We start from the raw sequence: 17271 nt of genomic DNA, 5'->3' as shown, positions 1-17271 counted from the left end.
GTTGTAAAAAAAACGGGTGTTGACCTGCCTCCGTTGTTATAAAAATCCACATTTTCTTCAACCAACATTCAATCATTTTCGATTTTCATCGTCGTGTTCACACGTCATCATCATCATCATTTCTCTCTTCGAACTTTCCCGCAGAGCTCTTCGACCGGAAATTGAGCAAGAATATAGTACGCATTTTTAAAAATCCCCAATGTCGAGAGTGAGAAACGAATTATTTGGATTCATTTTCTGCTTATCGACGCACGTCGTACGAGTTCCCGGGCGACGACCTTTCACAATCATAATCATAATCTTAATGATTCAAAAATGTTTCGTAATGAGAATGGGTCCATGGAAAAATGCGTAGAAACATGACGAAGAAAATTCTCGATTGTTCGTTATCGTTTATGCAATACTCAACAATAATTTCTTCTTCACGGAAAAACAGTTTTTATTTTATGAATATTTATGCTCGTGAGTCTACTCGATCGTTGCCCGTAGAACTTACGCAGAACCCTCCGTGCATCTACGTCAGAATCTTTTGTTTTTTATCTGAGAAACTCGTGGGTCAATATTTCTAACGACGTAACAACTGTTGATAGAGCTTTATTTGCAACAATCATAACACGTCAGTCGTCTGCGAGCATCGATTAGTTTGAAGCGTCAACGATGCCTCAGAACCGGAGACTTTAACGAGCACAAGAGCGAGCAACGCGCCACAACAATATTTTTTTCGATGTGAGATTCATCGAAAACAAATGATCGCAAGAGATCGAGATTCTCGAAGGATTCTCTTGCGTATGAGTCAGTGAAAAAGTGAAAATTTTGAAAGCTTTCGAAAACATTGGGAAGCGCTACGGCGATTCTAGATTCGAGGCCTTTCCTGGCTTTTCACATATTTTTATCAGACTTTTTATTACGGAGAGTGACTATAAACTTTTGTAAGTCACGAATTGTTCGGATGACCTCTTTTGAGAGTTTATTCAGAGCAGGTCAATATCGCTTTTCTAAATGGTTTGCTCCCTTTTCGCCTAATCAAGAGTCATTAAATTTCGATTTAACTGGAATGAGTGACTCGTGGCAACGGCGACGTTTCTGTAATTACTGTTTTTTGGGAATAATCGATCTTGTAGAATTTTATTTTCTTATTTCTTCTCGTGGTAAGGCGCGATAGAGATGCGAGTGTGTTGCAACAAAAATGGAAAGTGCCTAAGTTTAAAAACACTTTCTTTTCCCGTGGGCCAAATTTCTCGATAGCGCGTTGATGTCGAGGAGCAAACGTTTTTACGATTTTTAATTCTCAAATGACTAATAAGACGATCGCGGCTAAGACGAATAAAACGGAAGGAGCTTATTAGATTCCTTTTTTGTTTACTCGTTTAAGCCTCTGTGTGGCTTTGATGCCGCGCGATGTTTTATTGCCGACAGTCGCGGAAGGCCATCCGCTCGGGATGCGCAGTCAAACGATCCTTTTTTATTGTTTTCAAAGCGCCTTTTAACGCCGCAATGAGAGGAACGGCGTCGCGGACTCCCCGAGTTTCACTTTAGTCTCCGAAACACATTTTTTTAAGGTTCGTGATACGAATGTAAAATCGTGCCTACACCTGTCCGCGGAGCTGTAAAAATAATGGAATACACAAAAGTTCAAAGCTATTCAATCGCGAAGCTGGCAAAAAATCGAAGATAAAATTTCGTGCGTGCGCTCCCGCGAGTGTCAAAGTACAAATTTCGTTCTTCATAGTTCAATCGCCACGACGCGAGCTCGCTCACCGGCTCTTCGCTTTCGGAAAGACGATCAAACACTATCGGTGCATCCCGCGTCTGGAGAAAAAAGCGTGTTTTTGTTGCTGCCGTTTCGCCATTTTCGTAGACACCGAAACTTTGTCTCAAGGCTGAACTCTTTCCGGAATCGTTCCGAGATCATCGACCGCGTTAACGATAAACACATTCAACTTTTGCGAGCGCGAATTTAGCCTAATCAGCTTAATACGCTGGATAAATCGAAATTTCAAATGTTTTAACGAATCCTCAAAAACAAAACTGTCGAGACCAACTCACCCAGTTTTCTCAAAGCAATGGAAAAGAGCAGGCTTAATGAAAACATTTATTTTCAACTCTATCACTTTTCCTTCGACTTTTACCATCGACAGATCTACGAAAATAGACGTTGAAAATCGTAGTTTTCGACTATAGTTTCTTCATGTTTCTTTCCGGATGAGATTTTTTTACCGAAAGATCTGTAAAGAGGATCAAAGTCATGGATCAATTTTTCTCCGTACATAAAACTATTATAGAATAATCATAATAATTGAAATGTAATTGGAATGGAAAAATATAAATTCATTATTAGAACTATGTGGTTCTATCAACCAAATCGGTTTTATTAGATCTTTATTGGATATTATTAGTGTTGAAGTTTAACTAAATTTGATCAATTCTAACACGCGTTTTCGTTCATCGCATTTGGCGAGTTAAATATACCAATCCTTTTTTTCAGTGTGCGAAATTCTCCACAAGGAAGCTACCGAACGTGCAGCTGCGTGAATTGTTTTCGATTTGTCCACTTCGCCCGAAGATTTGTAATTTTTGAGTCTTCTATTCGCAGAAATGCCACGACGAAGCAACAATAACGGCTGAAAATTAGCCGTCGCCAGAGGAAGGTTTCGATTATTTCGATCCGAGCAGTAAGCAACGGAAAATAAAAAATTTGTTTGTCCAGCGATTGCGAGGAAGGGGACGCAGCGGAATTCATCATTTCGAATGAATCGTGCGCTCGCTCAGAAGCAGTTTTCCACCAGCGAATCGATCGAAGGCCTTTAATCTGTCACCGTTTCCGGATGACTCTAATTGTACGATAAACAAATACGTCATGCTTCCCCTCGTGGAGTGGACTTCAAGGAGAAGCATTTACTCCTCTCCTCGCCCAGCACCGATGCTTGTGCTCGGTAAATCTTCTGGCTCGATTTTTTCTCACAATAATATTGGTGTCGAGTAGATCACGAGTTTGCTGAAGTAATTTTCAGGTTTTCCAGGCTTTCTGCACTCCTCGGGACTTCATAACAGCCCCGATGAAAAAAAAACCGTGTTTTTTACAAAAAAAACTCGTTTAATATAAATAGCATAACATACAAAATTACGATGTACACTCACATCGAACAATGAAAGTTTAACGACTAACGAAAAAAGTAAAATAAAAAACGACTGTGAGTACAAAATCTTGAATGATGTACAACGCGCGCGGATCATTTACTCGTGACTAATGATAATTACGCCTTGCGAATAATACCAGTAGCACAACTCTCATAATTTGCATGCCGCGCGACTCAAGTGCGATTTCCTTTCTTAATTGTCTTACGTATTCTCAGATCGTTCGATCTGCTATCTTCGTTATTCAGATTCGAGGAGTTTCAATCCTCTCGCAACTTTTTTTACGTCCATTTATTCTCATTTCGTAAATGACGTGTTTTCACAAACGTTACAAAAGTTCGAGTCAATTGAAAGTCATGAAGATGCGAGTTTTCTGTGATCGGTGTACACGAGATGCTGAAACGTTTAGATTTGAAAATTCTTCAAAATTTCGACTCCGAACCTCTTCGGAGTTCGATTCAACGAATTCATACTTTTTCCCTAAATTTCTAGTCACATTCTCTGTTTGTTTCAGTTTTATCTTAACAACGACTAAGTATTTTTAGGCCCAAATTTTTTGGCAATAACTCAACGAATCAGTCAACAAAAATCGTCGCTGACGAATTAATTCGATGGAAGCCAAATACGCTTTCCATTGCCGAAATAAATTGCGGATTGAATAATTAAAAAAATATTGTAATCTATGTGAAAATATTTTTAAATGTTTGAAAAAACAAAAAATTCGACGTTACGCTTAACTTTTTTGATGACTTTTTGAAAAAGTTGCATTTACAAATGGTTGCCACCACACGAGCGACGACTCGGAGCAAGAATCGCGACATGTTTTTTCAAATAGGATTCTCATTTTTGAAGAAACGTCGTTGTTTTTCTTAAGTCGTTTAATCGGTTAGGAGGCGGTGGGTACGAGAGCAGAGAAAATGGCCCACGTGACCCGCAGGAATACGTAAGCTACGAGGAGTTTGAAGGCCTGGTGAATCCAGTACATCCTGGAATAGCAAAAAGAGAGTGATTTATCGAAAAAAGAGAATGAAAGATCTCACAAGAAGGTATTTGAAATACGAAGATAAAATCTTTCTTCGAGTGACTTCCTCGATGCAAATGAGGCGCAATTGTTAAAGACCCTTGAAGAGGAATCTTACCTTTGCCATTTGACTCGTGCCATCGGCAGAGTCTCGGGGGGATCCTTGATTAAATATGTCCTGATTCCTTGAATGTAGGTTTCGAAATATTTGTCCCAGACGAGCGATTTGATGTCGAAGAAAAATTTCCTTCGATCTTCCTCGTGCATTTTTTCGTGCAACGAGTTCACTCGCTCGTTCGCAAAGTCCCATCTTTTCGTCGAAAAATAATTCAGCACGTCCATAAACCTGTGGATCTTCTTGTACACCTTGAGCAATCTGTTCGGAAATAAGGAAAAGAGCAGTGTTCGAGTCAATCTATCACTTGACTTCGGTTGTGAGCGCACGCGAATTTTCAAGGGAGTCGTCGGTGAGTGATTTTTTTCCGCTCAAAACTCATCATTTTTGGTTTGGAAAAAATATTGCAAGTGAGTTTCTACTTTTAATAGAAAATTGCTTTCTTTTTTTTCTCCTTTTGGCATAAATGGCAAGGAAAAAATCATTTTCATTGTAATTAAATTCCTCATTTTACAGTTTCTCAGGTTCCCAAAATTCTGGGAGCCCCGGATGAGAACTATTCGATCGCGAAAACGTGTTCGGTTCTTTTTTATCTGACGAAGCAGATAAAATGCTCACGTATTTTTTTTTTCAAATTTTATCATTAAAAATTAATTATTAAGCAGAATTTCTCGATGAATTTATCGCGTCCTACGTTTTGTTTCGCATTGACGAACGAAAGTTTCTTCGAAAAGCATTTTCAGTTGCGTGGCCACAATTTTATAGTGAAAAATAATCGTGGGGTTGTGGAGGAAGGCAAAAAATGGTTAATAAATTTAAAGTGTGAATATTTGATTGCGCAGTAATTGTTGCTGACCTTGGTTGTTTTCCAATGCACATCGTCGCACCGTCGATCACGATCGCAGGCAACAAATGGAGGAAGTACACGTACAGGAGATGAATAATTTTGTATTTGTTGTTACGAAAACTGTAATACCAGATGGCTTTGCTGCTCGGATATTCGATACCATGCTTCGCGGACAAGTCTTTCAGTTCGTCGAACGTAATTGGGTTATCCTTAGACACGTAATTGTAGATTGGAATTTCGTCGCTATTGCAGTTCGTCCTGTTACGAGAAAAAATTCGTTCAATGTTTAAACAAGTCGATCGAGCTCGAATGCTGTCGACGATTGTATATCGTAGAAACGTACACGAAATTCTTTTTTATTGCTCGAAGTTTTTGGGGCTCGAAATTTCGTTGCGTTTTAACGTTGCTAATTTCTATGCGATTGAATTTCATTGAATTAGTAAAAAGTGTTAATCTCGGAGGGATCCAAAAATCATTGGATTGAAGAGTCGAAATTCAATTGAGGGAGAATTTAATTGAGGGAGTAAAAAAGAAAAGTTTTTTGTTCGATTATTTGAGTTCTGGAAAATAGTGATTTATGTAAAATCGACAAAAATAAGATACTGGAGACGAGAACGTGGACCAATTAAATGAGGAAAGTCCAAAATATAAAATTCTACGACGATCAATCGCTCTCGTGACTGTTTAAATGGAGTGGCAAAAAGTCGAGAACGTTAGAGCACAAAAAAAGTAAGGAAACTTGCTTTTTGATCTCGGCGATGTCCCAAGCACTCGCAATTAAGGCATTGACGACCATGTCACCTGGAACAACATTTGCTTGCATCGAGCCATCGCAGTGCAAAGTTCGAAGCAATCCAGTGCCAGCACCAGCTGCTACTCCCGTTGGCCCGTACATATTGTCGATCCATCCTCTGATAGGTTCCTGATACGTCGAAATCACTGTGAAGCAAGGAAAAAAAATACCAAGTTATGACGACAATCGATGATGAGAGGGTGACGAAACTTCGGCGCTCGGAAAAATCGATACGAAAATCTTTTTTTTGTTATTCAAAGAATTCGGAAAACATTTCAACCCAAAAACCATCGCTCAAATGCCATTTGAATCGCGTGTTGAAAAAATTCATTTTTCAAGATCAAGAGATCAGCAAAAATGAGTTTTTTTAAAATCGCTTGTCATTTTTACAGAAATCAATGAAAAGTAGTCTCAGGCTTGTCGCGTGTCGCGAGGTAAACATTTTTTTAAATCCCAGGAAGATGTCCGATAAGGAAGGAATTTCCCAGTGCCAAGAGTTTCGAGAAGAGCGACTCGAATTTCCCTCATTTTCCAATCTACTCGAATCACTGTTTTTCATCAATTCAATAACAAAACTGTTTCCAAAAAATCGCATGGAATTTGCTCATTTTCAATATTTATTTCCCGAGCGCCAAGGTGGCGTTACTTCCAACGATGTTCGAGCATTTCGCCCAATCTTTTGTTTTTACCGATTGCTGGTCTGAAGACACCGATCGGCATATCGTCGCCGTCTTTTCGGACGACACTCTCGGCCACGGCTTTGGTAAAGGCGTAGGTATTTGGCCACCTTCCGAGGATGCTGTAAAATAGCGAAGTTCCCATGCATTCGTTTTCTTATTGCTTCGCGACTGACGTTCGTAACTACAAATCCGTTGAATGTTAATTCAGACGTTTAAAAAATCATGAATACGCTCAGCATATCTCGAGCTCATTGCAATCGAGTGATTTCCATCTTTTGTATTCAATAATAATGGTCCATTGACAGCGTTGATACGACAAAGCAAATTTTCCTGTGACGCACTTCGAGGGGCAAAAAAATTGCGTGCTTACAGACACAAATCATTTTTTTTCCAATCGCGGTGCATCGAGGAAGCAAAAGAGCTTTTTATTCCACGATTTCAATGAAGCTGCTGCAGACATTAAGGTCTGCAGGTACAAAGTTTAGATGTAACTATATTTGCTACTGTTTAGCAAAAATATTCATCGAGATTTCGACCGTATGGATTTTTTTTTCTTTAATTGTTAACTCACTGCGGTGTTATGACGTTGGCCAAGTGATCGTCGACGCATTCCACCATCGTTATTAATTTATCGGCCTCTATCGGTGGGTCGTAAAATTTTTCTTCGATTGGATTCTGCGTGCAGTAAGCGTACGCCGTGGACACGTGGACGAAAGACTGAAAAAAAAAATGCTCATCAATATTTCAATGATAAACGTTTTCATTGCTGGGAAATTTTTAATTTCACCGTTTCGAACGCCCTTTATTCAATGAGACGATTTGTTCATCAATTACAAGTGTAATTGAAGCTCGTGAACGTTATTATCGAACTTAAAAAGAAAGCGATTCAGTTATCAAGTTTTTGATGTAAATTCAGCGACCAGCGACCTCGAGTCGGTTGAAAAAACCCCAAGTTTATTCCAGAGGAACTTTTTTTGTACATATTTGAAAAGTTTCTTTGGTTTAACGATTTTATTTTTTTATACTTCATCGATTAACATTTTCATGATTCAGGTCGTTTCGATTCCCCGTTCGAGGGTTCGCGATGAAAAAAATGGCAGGGCTCCGAGTACCTTCAATTTTGGCATTTTCTTGCACATCGCTATCATATCTTGTACACTTTGAATGTTGATGGCTACAGCGAGCTTGATCTTCTCGTCGAATCTTACAGTCGCTGCAACGTGGAAAACTATCGACACTTCGTTGATGAGGGTCGCTTTATCACTCTCCGATATCCCGAGGCCAGGCTTGCTGCAATCACCTTCGATGCCCACTATTTGATGGCGGAATTTGGGGACGGATTTTTTCAGAGACTCGAACAGCTGAACACGAAAGATTTTGTTGTAGCGAATAAATCGATCGAGGGCTCAACATTTTTGGGTAAAAGTGAGCGATTCCATGGAGGGGTTTTAGAAATGAGAGAAAACGGAGTCAATTTTGAAAGGAATGTGAAAAATTCAAATTACTGGATCATCGAAAAGCTCCTCGGTCCTTTCGTAAGGATTTTTCCCCTTCTTTGGACGAACGAGCAGGTAAATGTTGGCGATTCCGGGGCAGCTCCGGAGTAGTTTTTCGATGAGTAGTTTGCCCAAAAAGCCGGTTCCTCCGGTTATGAAAATGCTCTGTCCGGCGTAAAATTTTTGAATGTTTGTGAGGTTGAGATTTTCCGGTGTGATTTGGGGGATACTCGGTGAGTATTCAGTCGGTGTGCCAGCTCGCGATTGTCCATTGTGCGCAACGACGACATCTTGACCTCCCGATTCCAGGAGTGCTTCGACCATCTTTCGATTTGTTTTCCTGCTGAAAAAACCGCAAATTCTTACATTTCCTCGAGTCCGCTCGGCCATTCGCATTCTCCACGAAGGGAAAGACTCTCGAGATTAAAAAACAAAGGAAATTCAGATCACGTATCGTATGCAGAAAGAAAGAGCGAGAGAGGCCAGTATTTTCTTGCAGCGAAGCAGAAAGAATCTCCGGCGCAGATTCAAAGTGCATTCGAGATGAATTTCGAGCGCGGAATTCCCACTAAAAATCTCCGGAGAAGTGATCACGGAAGAAAAACATCCAAAAATATAATAAAAGAAAAAATCAAACAAAAGAGCCGGGAGAGAGAGGAACAAATATTTTAAAAATGATTTAAGGAGTAAAAGTACTCGTGACGCAGCCGGAAATGTAAGAGGAAACGAATTCTTTGTGTGGCTATCCCACAGAAAGTATTCCTCGTGAATCTTCTTTTTGAAAAGAGCGAAAAAATGAAGGCGCACTAAAGTGCGCGAACTTTTTTCAAACTCATTTTTCACATATTCGACCAGTTTTTTTCTTTTAAACCGTTATTCTTGAAGGGGGAATAAAAATTTTGTGTATACGGTAAAAGAAAACTCGGATCGACCTCGTCGTCGTCGTTTCTCGTTTTGTTCGTATATATTTGCTGTTTAGTCCTACTTTGCACGTACTAACGCGAGGTGCGTAATCACCGCTTTTTCTTTTACTTCAAACAATCGAGAGCTCAATATACTCGAGAGCATCGCTTTTTCGTTCGATCAAATGTTGTAGCATCTGATCGGAAATCACTTCGAATTACGCACGTCTTTTTTGGCAAATGAAAAATGAAAATTTATGTTCTCAACCGTCGGGGCAAAAGGTCCCTTCGTTTCAAAAGCATCGACCCGAAACCGGTTATTTTTCGTAGAGTTATGAATAAACAATCGAATCAAATTCGTAAACCGCTGGTGAAAAAACGCATGCGACTGCACTCGAGCCATAAAAAAAATGAGGCGGTCACGGGTCCGACGCGCCGATGTCGTGCAGAGTGAAAGTTTGATCGTGAACTTCACGTACCCGAACGATAATTGACCGGCCGCATGGCACCGATGTCTTCCGGATCGGAATGAATTTTGATACATCGAAACTTTGAAATTCTCATTATTTTTTTTTATTTTCTCAAAATTTCTTAAATATTCACTCGAATGAGATAGTCAACTGATTTTTCATGAAATTCATCAAGGAAGTTGAGCAGCAAATAGTATTAATGGACAGAAAAATATGAAACTTTACAGAATGTTAAATTACGATGTAAAAATCATTCGTACTAATTTCTGAGCTCTGCCGTCCCTTGTAACACGAAATATCTGTAATTTATTTTCTCCCTCAACAAGCCACGTTAACATTGTCGATCGATAGGATGATGGAACAAAATTTCAACAGAGTAATTACTAAAATAAGGCATGACACTCGCTTCTTTCCAGATAAATTTAAATTTATGTATCAGCAATGTTTTACTCGTTTTTTTTTCCATACATATTTTTGTATAAACGCAGTCTTTTTCTTGAGAACTAATTCGTTCCACGCAGCTAATGAACTATGTCAATGACATATGATCTGTTTTTAAACACACATAAACGCGGCCACAAGAAATCGAAAAGCGACGTTGACGGATGAACTCGGATAAAATGATGGTCTAATATTTTTATGACTTGTTAGGTAACTGAGTAGCTTCCTTAAGGTATTCCTCTGCCATGAGCGTATTTTATGGTGGCGCTAATCGAGGCACTCGAAATTTGAACTGATGACTAATCTCTGAGAAGTCGCGGTTGTGTGGAAAAAGCTTCTGCCATTTTTCCAACATTTATCGTTAAAATCTTTTTTAAGGTTTCGGTAACGCTTTATTTTTATCGTCGCTATGGATTCCTTACAATTTTTTCTGTCTGTGAGACAGTTTGTATCAGGAATTTAGAATTATTTAGGATTGAATTATTGAATAGAAATGTGGTGATGATGGAATCTCCGTAAGCTCCCGTAAAAATTTTGATTTTTTCAGGTTTTAATTCTTCATTAAATGTTCGATAAGCTGAGCTGAAATTTCGCCAATCTATTCGCATGTACTTTGACTTCACCGTTATTTAAAACCAGTTTATTTGTAGAATACTCGGGTTCGTGAAAGCAATACCTTAAAATCCTTGAATCGTTACTGGATGCTTCGACTCAAAATTTACATAGTAATTTTGAGAATAAGAAAAAAATCATTTTTTCTCCCCGCCTTCATAGGTTGATGAATTTGTAAACGATTCTTCCAAAGAAGCAATAGCGAAGTCCACAAATTATTTCGCGTCTCAATTTCCGGTTCTCAGTAACCTAAAGTTCCATCGTAAAAGGACAGACACCGATTGATCGTGGCTCGTGCAGCATCCAATGATTTGTTGAGTCATGGAAGTGGCCTGAACTCGTGTTCGTTTTAATCGCTGAGTAACGTAAGTGTTGCCTGCAACACTTGCACTCGCATGACGATGAAACTGTGTAATATTTGCGAGAAAGAAGACGAGCGGGTGGGAGGGAGCGAGAGAAATTTTGTGGTTACACGAGCGCGTCCATCATGTTATTTTTATATTTGTGTGTGACTTTCTCCACGATTATTACCGCGGCTCCCCCCCGCGTGTACAGTTCACACGAGTTTACGTAACAAACGATAAAAACAATAATCTTAAAAATAAATCCACGTGGATTCGAGTAAGAATAATCGAGGATTCGTAAGAATTGAAAATCTCGATCGTTCAACCGCGGCGGTAGTTCGATGAACTGAAAACCGACAAAAACTCCCAAATCTCGCATGCTTTCTCATGTTTTTCTTGAAACAAGATCGAAAACAAGTCGATCATTATTTTTTTATTCCCTTGGAATGTGGCCATGCTGACCACAACGAAAGGGAGATTGCAGTGTTTTCTGTTTGTTTATTGGACTCTAAATAGTGGTTCATTTGTAAGACGTGACGAAACGTCGTAAAAACACTTTTTTTACAGATTCTTTCTTTTGTTCCTTCAGGCGGACTGGAATCGATGATTTCGTGTATAAATCGTGACGATAAATAGTTGGTCAACCTTCGCGTTGGGCTGTGAAAATTTTAAGTATTGTCAAAACCAACTTAATACGATTATGCAATAAAAATGACGAATTTCATTGGTCTCTGCATGGGAATTCTTCATTCCCGGATTTCGAGAGATACTCCATAGTCGTTGCATCGTTAAATTTTATTTGTTTTCCTCGTGTTTGTGTGACGAAAAAAGAAAAAAAGTGAAGAGCGACGCAACACGAAAAAGTGACGAATTCTATGACTTCATCGTCGACACGCGAGCTCCAACAATCGATAAATAAACAAAAAACTTTTTTCTCGAAAAATTTGAAGATATCGAGTTGTCGGAGTGAAAAAATATGCTTGTAATTATCGAGCCGATCGAAGGATTTTTCATCGCGATCGAGTGTATATTTTTTCAGGCTTCATTTGACCGATGCAAAGTTGTGCAACCCACAAAAGTATCAACTCGTCGAATCCTGTTTGTTTTCACTCGAGCTTCATATCTTTTACATAGATAGGAGCTAACTGAGTGATAAGTGATAAAGTTCGCGTCAATGAGTGCAAACAAAAGTAGAATCGTGTAAGGCCATTGGAAAATGCAGTGGAACGTTTTTCCTGTTAGGCTCAATTCGATTCCACTTCGAACTCTATTTAACTGCAAGCCATGCAACGAAGAAGGACAATGCATAAAAAATCGGTTTTTCCTTTATGAAATAATGTTTAATCACAAATTCGAAGCAATTGATGGAATATAATTTGACGGTAATTCTACCGCAAAAAACCGTGACAAAAATAAAACCCGAAAGACCGAACAGCGTAACACGAGGGTCCAGAAATTTTGGAGATGATGACGTGACTTTTTTTTCTACGTGAAGAAAAAACCCATCGGATACCGGTTTCGATCGGGGAATTCACGCGTGAAAAAACCTGCATCGAGTACCGTTTTTCTTCGATAGCCTCGGGACTCCATCTCGCGATATTTTTACTTTGACACTTGACTAATTGAAGGAAACTAACAAATCGTGGTGTGGATAGTTAAAAAAAAAACACGTGCACAAAGATACGTGGAAATTGAGCAGTTTAATTATTATCGTTCTTAAATTGCCCAATTGAAACCTCAATTTTCCTTTACTCGGTTTATGTAATTAGACTCAACAAATTTATTTCGCAGGTTGAATTTCTTCAGGTGCGAATGAGACGACACGATTATTCAAAAATAAAAAATTAAATTAAAAAAAAAAAATAAAACAAACATGATAAAAAAAAAGACAAGAAAGAGAACGAAGGCACGTCAGTCGTTTGGGTTTCTCGATTACTTGTTTCGCTGTCCCATCTCAAAAGTCCAAGACGCTTGATAAATAATGCATCTGATGGTGTATTGCTCGAGCTGGGGCCTTTGAGTGCGTTCAGGATTGCTCACCGATAGTTGAGCAACCCAGCCAAGTCTCCCCCCAATAACAAATTCTAGTTGTACGTTAATTTTCTATTTTCTATTTCACTTCGGAAAATGTTTTTGTCATTTATTTTCTTAATTTCCAATGAAATTTTTCCCATCTCAACTCAGTGTCGTTTCGTGCACTGAGCTTCCGCAATCGAAATTCGCACAAAGAAGATTTTAGGAGCTGCATCCTCGTTTTATTAATTTTCAAATCGTCCACGATTTTTCGAATTCCTCCATTTTCTCTATTGAATTTTATCAAAATCAGCAAAATTCATGGTGTTGGGACAAATTTGAATTCTTATTAAAATTATCATCGTTTACGAACTTAATTATTAAAAATATTTCATAAATAAATATTTCCCAATGAAATTGAACGAGAAATACGTTTACGGTGCATTTGAATCCGCGTTTTGGTCAATGAATGCTCATAAATTTCCATAGGATTAACATACGTAAACATAATTCATGCGGATGGAAATGAGCAAGTGGAAAAATAGCATCCCTGACGGAGATGCTCGGAGGACTCGTGCAGGCATTGAGGACTTCCGGTTCTTCTGTTCCCGATCACTCTCACACTCTCTCACTCTTTCGAGCTCCATTTCTTTGAAATTCCACAGAGATTCCGAGCGATTCGTTGTCGTGCGTTAATTGTAACGAAAGGTAAGTCGGAGGTGAGGATTAGGAAAAGAGTTTCACCAACCTTATTCGATGCTCCGTGAATTCCAGTGGCACGCAGCTTTTCTATAACACGGACGACACTTTCTCCGCGCGTACGACAGTCGCTCGAAAACAAAAGGTTTTCTTTTATCGATTATCGATTCAAGCAGCTCTATTTCGATCGATAATTCCCGCAGTTTCAATGATTTTTTCTCACAATAATATCTTTATCGTCTTCGAAACAGGCACCGAGTTTCCTCAGGATCGAGAACTCAGGACGGAGGACCTCTGGCAAGCGTTCGTAAGGAGACAACACGCGCTACACTCAATGAGACACTCTTCGTGTACTCTCTCGATAATACCACCACCGATCCTCCTCTATTCGTTGACGAGGTGCATGGTGGGGAACAAACACACCTTTAACTTATCACGTACTATTCTTATAATGTGTGTCCATTACCTCAAGTACAGCTCAACACTCGTACACTCGTAGAAAATAAAAGAAGGAAAACGTTACACTCGGAAGGCTACTGACGTACGCGCTTGATACTCCCCACCGGGAAAAATCAACGTGACTCTTAAAAAAATGTCTCAAAGCTCGAAATCTTCGGCGTATGCTTTTGTGGATAAAGTCTTCGATTTTTAATATCGTATGACGATCGTATTTTTTATATTTTCGACCTCTGAGACTCAACAATTTTTTCACTTCTCGTTGATCGGGTGCGAGTGTCATTGGGGAGCGTGGGTTTCGTGCGCGCGTGGGGAAAAATTGACTTTTATTTCCGATCGCAGATGCGGAGTGACCTCGCGAAATGGATTTGTGAGAAAGAGTTGAGAGAATGGTGGTGAGTGAAAATTAGTCATTGGGTTTTGGAACGAGCGAGATTCGCTCGATCTGCATCCCGTTCGGGGGGAGTCAATTATTTTTCCAATATATTTTCACACTCAATTAAAACCGACGACGAATTACCGCGATGACGAAAAAATGCGCTTTTTTCGAAAGTTTCGTAACGCTGCTGGAAATTTACGTAGGTAGATAAAACTCGAGCAGGGAACTGTGGAAAATGAACCGTTGCTTTTTTAAGGTGAGCGCTTCTCGTTCGATCGACCGTGAAAGTGTCTGCTCGCAGAAATTAAGGCGAAGGTCCCGGTGAACGACCGAATTCACTTCGATCTTCGCACTCGCACCAGTCGCCGATTCGACTGCAATTGCAAACGGAAATGCTCGTTTTTTCAGGAGAATCAGCCCGGCGTTGTACAATTGATAAACAACAAACGAATATTCCACGAGTATCTTCTACTTCAAGAGCAATCGGGATTCGATCGTGACGAAGAATTGAGACGTCGCAATAGCTCGATAAAGATTTCATACTTGGACTTGTCATTCATCTTTTCTATTGCATATTCATCGACCAAATGTTCGATACAGTCTTATCGATAAATTGCATAAATATGGACTCGTTACTCAACTAGCAAACGTCATCTCGTACTTGCGCGATGAATATTTCGAACGAGCGACATTGTTACGTGGAAAACGCAAAAAATGCGCTCTCGTATGATCCGATTGATCAGCTGAGGATCGCGCGTTTGAATTATGTCAGCTGGACCGGTTCGCATCGAACCACGGTTCACATTCGAAAGTCCGAAAATAAAATTGGTCGATTAGAGTCGAGAGTGAAAAAAGCTGAAAAATCATCGCGTGTCTGGCGGCACTGAAGTGTGCGTTTTGATAATTCGTTGCGAACGTCCTCGACAGTCGAAATACACTGTGAATTTATAAAAAATTATCTACCGGTATCGAACGACCGAGCGGTGGCTTCTATTTGCAGCGAATTTTTGGAGAACATTAATGAAAAATAGACCATGGCGTTCGGTTAATTTAGAAACATCGAAACAAGGCGAAGTGCTTTTCGATAAACTTTGAGATCGCGTGAAAGACTAGAATATTATTTCGAATGTTTCTTTTGAAACATTACTATTGTTCGATATGTTAAGGTGGATCGTGCCCGAAGGAACGTATTTTATGGGTGTCTAAATTTTGTCGATTTTTACTTCCTAATTAAAAATATTATCACTCTAAATTAATCTCAGAGTTATTAATTCGAAATCGTAAACAAATTTTTAAACTTATCTTCTGGCGAATAAAATTACAAGCCCTTAATTAATCGGGAATCCATCACTGACTGAACCCCACATTTTATTCGTCTCTGGCTAAAATACTACAGTTTTTTTATATGAAAAATCGCTTTAGAGAGCACAAAGGGAAATGGAAATGGGAAAAAAACACAAACTGTTTTTTTCATATTTGTTTTGTGTGTTTTTTAAATATTTAAACACGTTTATCCAATGCGTGTCAGTCGACTACTCATTGAAACTCTCGAGACTTTTTTAAGGAAATCGTTTCGTGCATGAACTACCTTAAAGCAACATTCAAAATTCCATTGAAGTCTCGAACCAGTAATTAGCCATTGGACTCCCAATATCTTCGACTCAATTCAGTGTCACAGTCATCGGCGTTCATCACGAATAACTTGCAGGCGCTGTCATTCCCTTGCAGGGATCGTGATAATCGTTAATGTCATAATTATCGGTTTTTAACGAGCTAGACGTCAAATACGGACATAAATGCTCTAGTTTATACAGCAGCGTGACTAATTTTCGGGACACTTTTCAATCGACTCGTGGCTGATGGAACAACAGCATTAGATGTCGGCTGACTATGTTTTTTCTCTTTTTCGATGAGGAGCTTTCAAATTATTTCGAAATCGTTCATTTCCAGCATGCCAAGGAACAAAGTAACTTTTTGGATCTTCGATTACTTGCTCATGTAATGTTTGTTTTCTATTTTTGCTCACGTAATTGCTAACAGTGTCGAGTACAGGTGAACCTGAGTCAACGTCATAAAAAAATTGCTCATTATAAAAAAAATTGTGTGGAGCGTGTGTTACACTCTCGACGGGGCAGAACATCACTGACCTCGTGATTCTTCATTTATCTCCGACACTTAATAATCATTCAAAATTGTAATATTATTCCATGAATATCGTGATCGTTGTTGACGAGAAACCTTGTGATATTTTCCAAACGTAGGACGGACGTCATTAGACGCAGACTTCGGGCTGCAGTTTCGCTGCAACGATCAGATATTACGGACTTTTGAATAATCGTCGTTGTATGCGATATTACATTCCTCTCAATCATCTTGACACTTGTTATTTCTCGATACTTTCATTATTGAAAATGTTTTTGATTTTTTGTTAAAATCGTGATCACTAATGTTATTTTGATAGCATTATTTATAGAATATTTGTAATTGATGGTAAATTCGTAGAGGCAAAAACGCTGGAATGACGATTCATCACTGATGGAATCATAATGAGATTGTGAGGGTTTGAAAAACTTTCAAAAACCCGGAAAAAATAACGTGCACAAAGAAAATTAATTGAATTTCTTTTTTTTCTGTTACACGACACAGAAATGCAATAGAATTTGCTGTTTTGCTTTGCAAAACGCTTAATTGAAGCTGCATGTTCGTAAATAACGTTTAATACCGTAATAAATACAAGGTTTTTTGATAGTAGTGCAAAACGTTTGTCCAAACGATTCGAGAGAGGTAAATTGGTCGGAAGTATATAAATAGGTATAAAGGCGTGCTTATGCATATTTAGACAGTGAGTATTACTGTGAATTTATCGTT

At 39.0% G+C, this 17271-nt stretch overlaps 1 protein-coding gene across 2 annotated transcripts; it reads right to left on the bottom strand.

The window, feature by feature from the left end:
* Positions 1-3073: 3073 nt before the first annotated feature.
* Positions 3074-13956, bottom strand: LOC122417396 (fatty acyl-CoA reductase wat-like). Of its 2 annotated transcripts, none has more exons than XM_043430881.1 (9): positions 13618-13956; positions 8097-8430; positions 7704-7952; positions 7163-7308; positions 6601-6710; positions 5862-6057; positions 5128-5376; positions 4275-4532; positions 3074-4121 (listed from the first exon to the last, which is right to left on the bottom strand). In XM_043430881.1, exons 2-9 carry the CDS (start codon positions 8409-8411, stop codon positions 4022-4024), a joined length of 1623 nt encoding a protein of 540 aa, XP_043286816.1. In that variant the 5' UTR covers positions 8412-8430; positions 13618-13956; the 3' UTR covers positions 3074-4021. The 2 variants fall into 2 exon arrangements, with proteins under 2 accessions (XP_043286816.1, XP_043286817.1); XM_043430882.1 differs by having other exon boundaries at positions 8097-8427.
* Positions 13957-17271: the final 3315 nt, after the last annotated feature.

Source organism: Venturia canescens, chromosome 10 (assembly GCF_019457755.1).
Source record: "Venturia canescens isolate UGA chromosome 10, ASM1945775v1, whole genome shotgun sequence".
Taxonomy (NCBI): Eukaryota; Metazoa; Arthropoda; class Insecta; order Hymenoptera; family Ichneumonidae; genus Venturia; species Venturia canescens.
Note: the sequence above shows the minus strand (reverse complement) of the source record. Positions and strands in the feature narration are given on the sequence as shown.

Excerpts from the sequence above, each read along its gene's own strand:
- LOC122417396 (XM_043430881.1), bottom strand. The coding sequence starts at position 8,411 with ATGGTCGAAGCACTCCTGGAATCGGGAGGTCAAGATGTCGTCGTTGCG. Across the intron at positions 7,953-8,096 it reads AGGAGCTTTTCGATGATCCA|CTGTTCGAGTCTCTGAAAAA; the intron begins GTAATTTGAATT and ends TTTCGTGTTCAG. Across the intron at positions 4,122-4,274 it reads GCACGAGTCAAATGGCAAAG|GATGTACTGGATTCACCAGG; the intron begins GTAAGATTCCTC and ends TTGCTATTCCAG.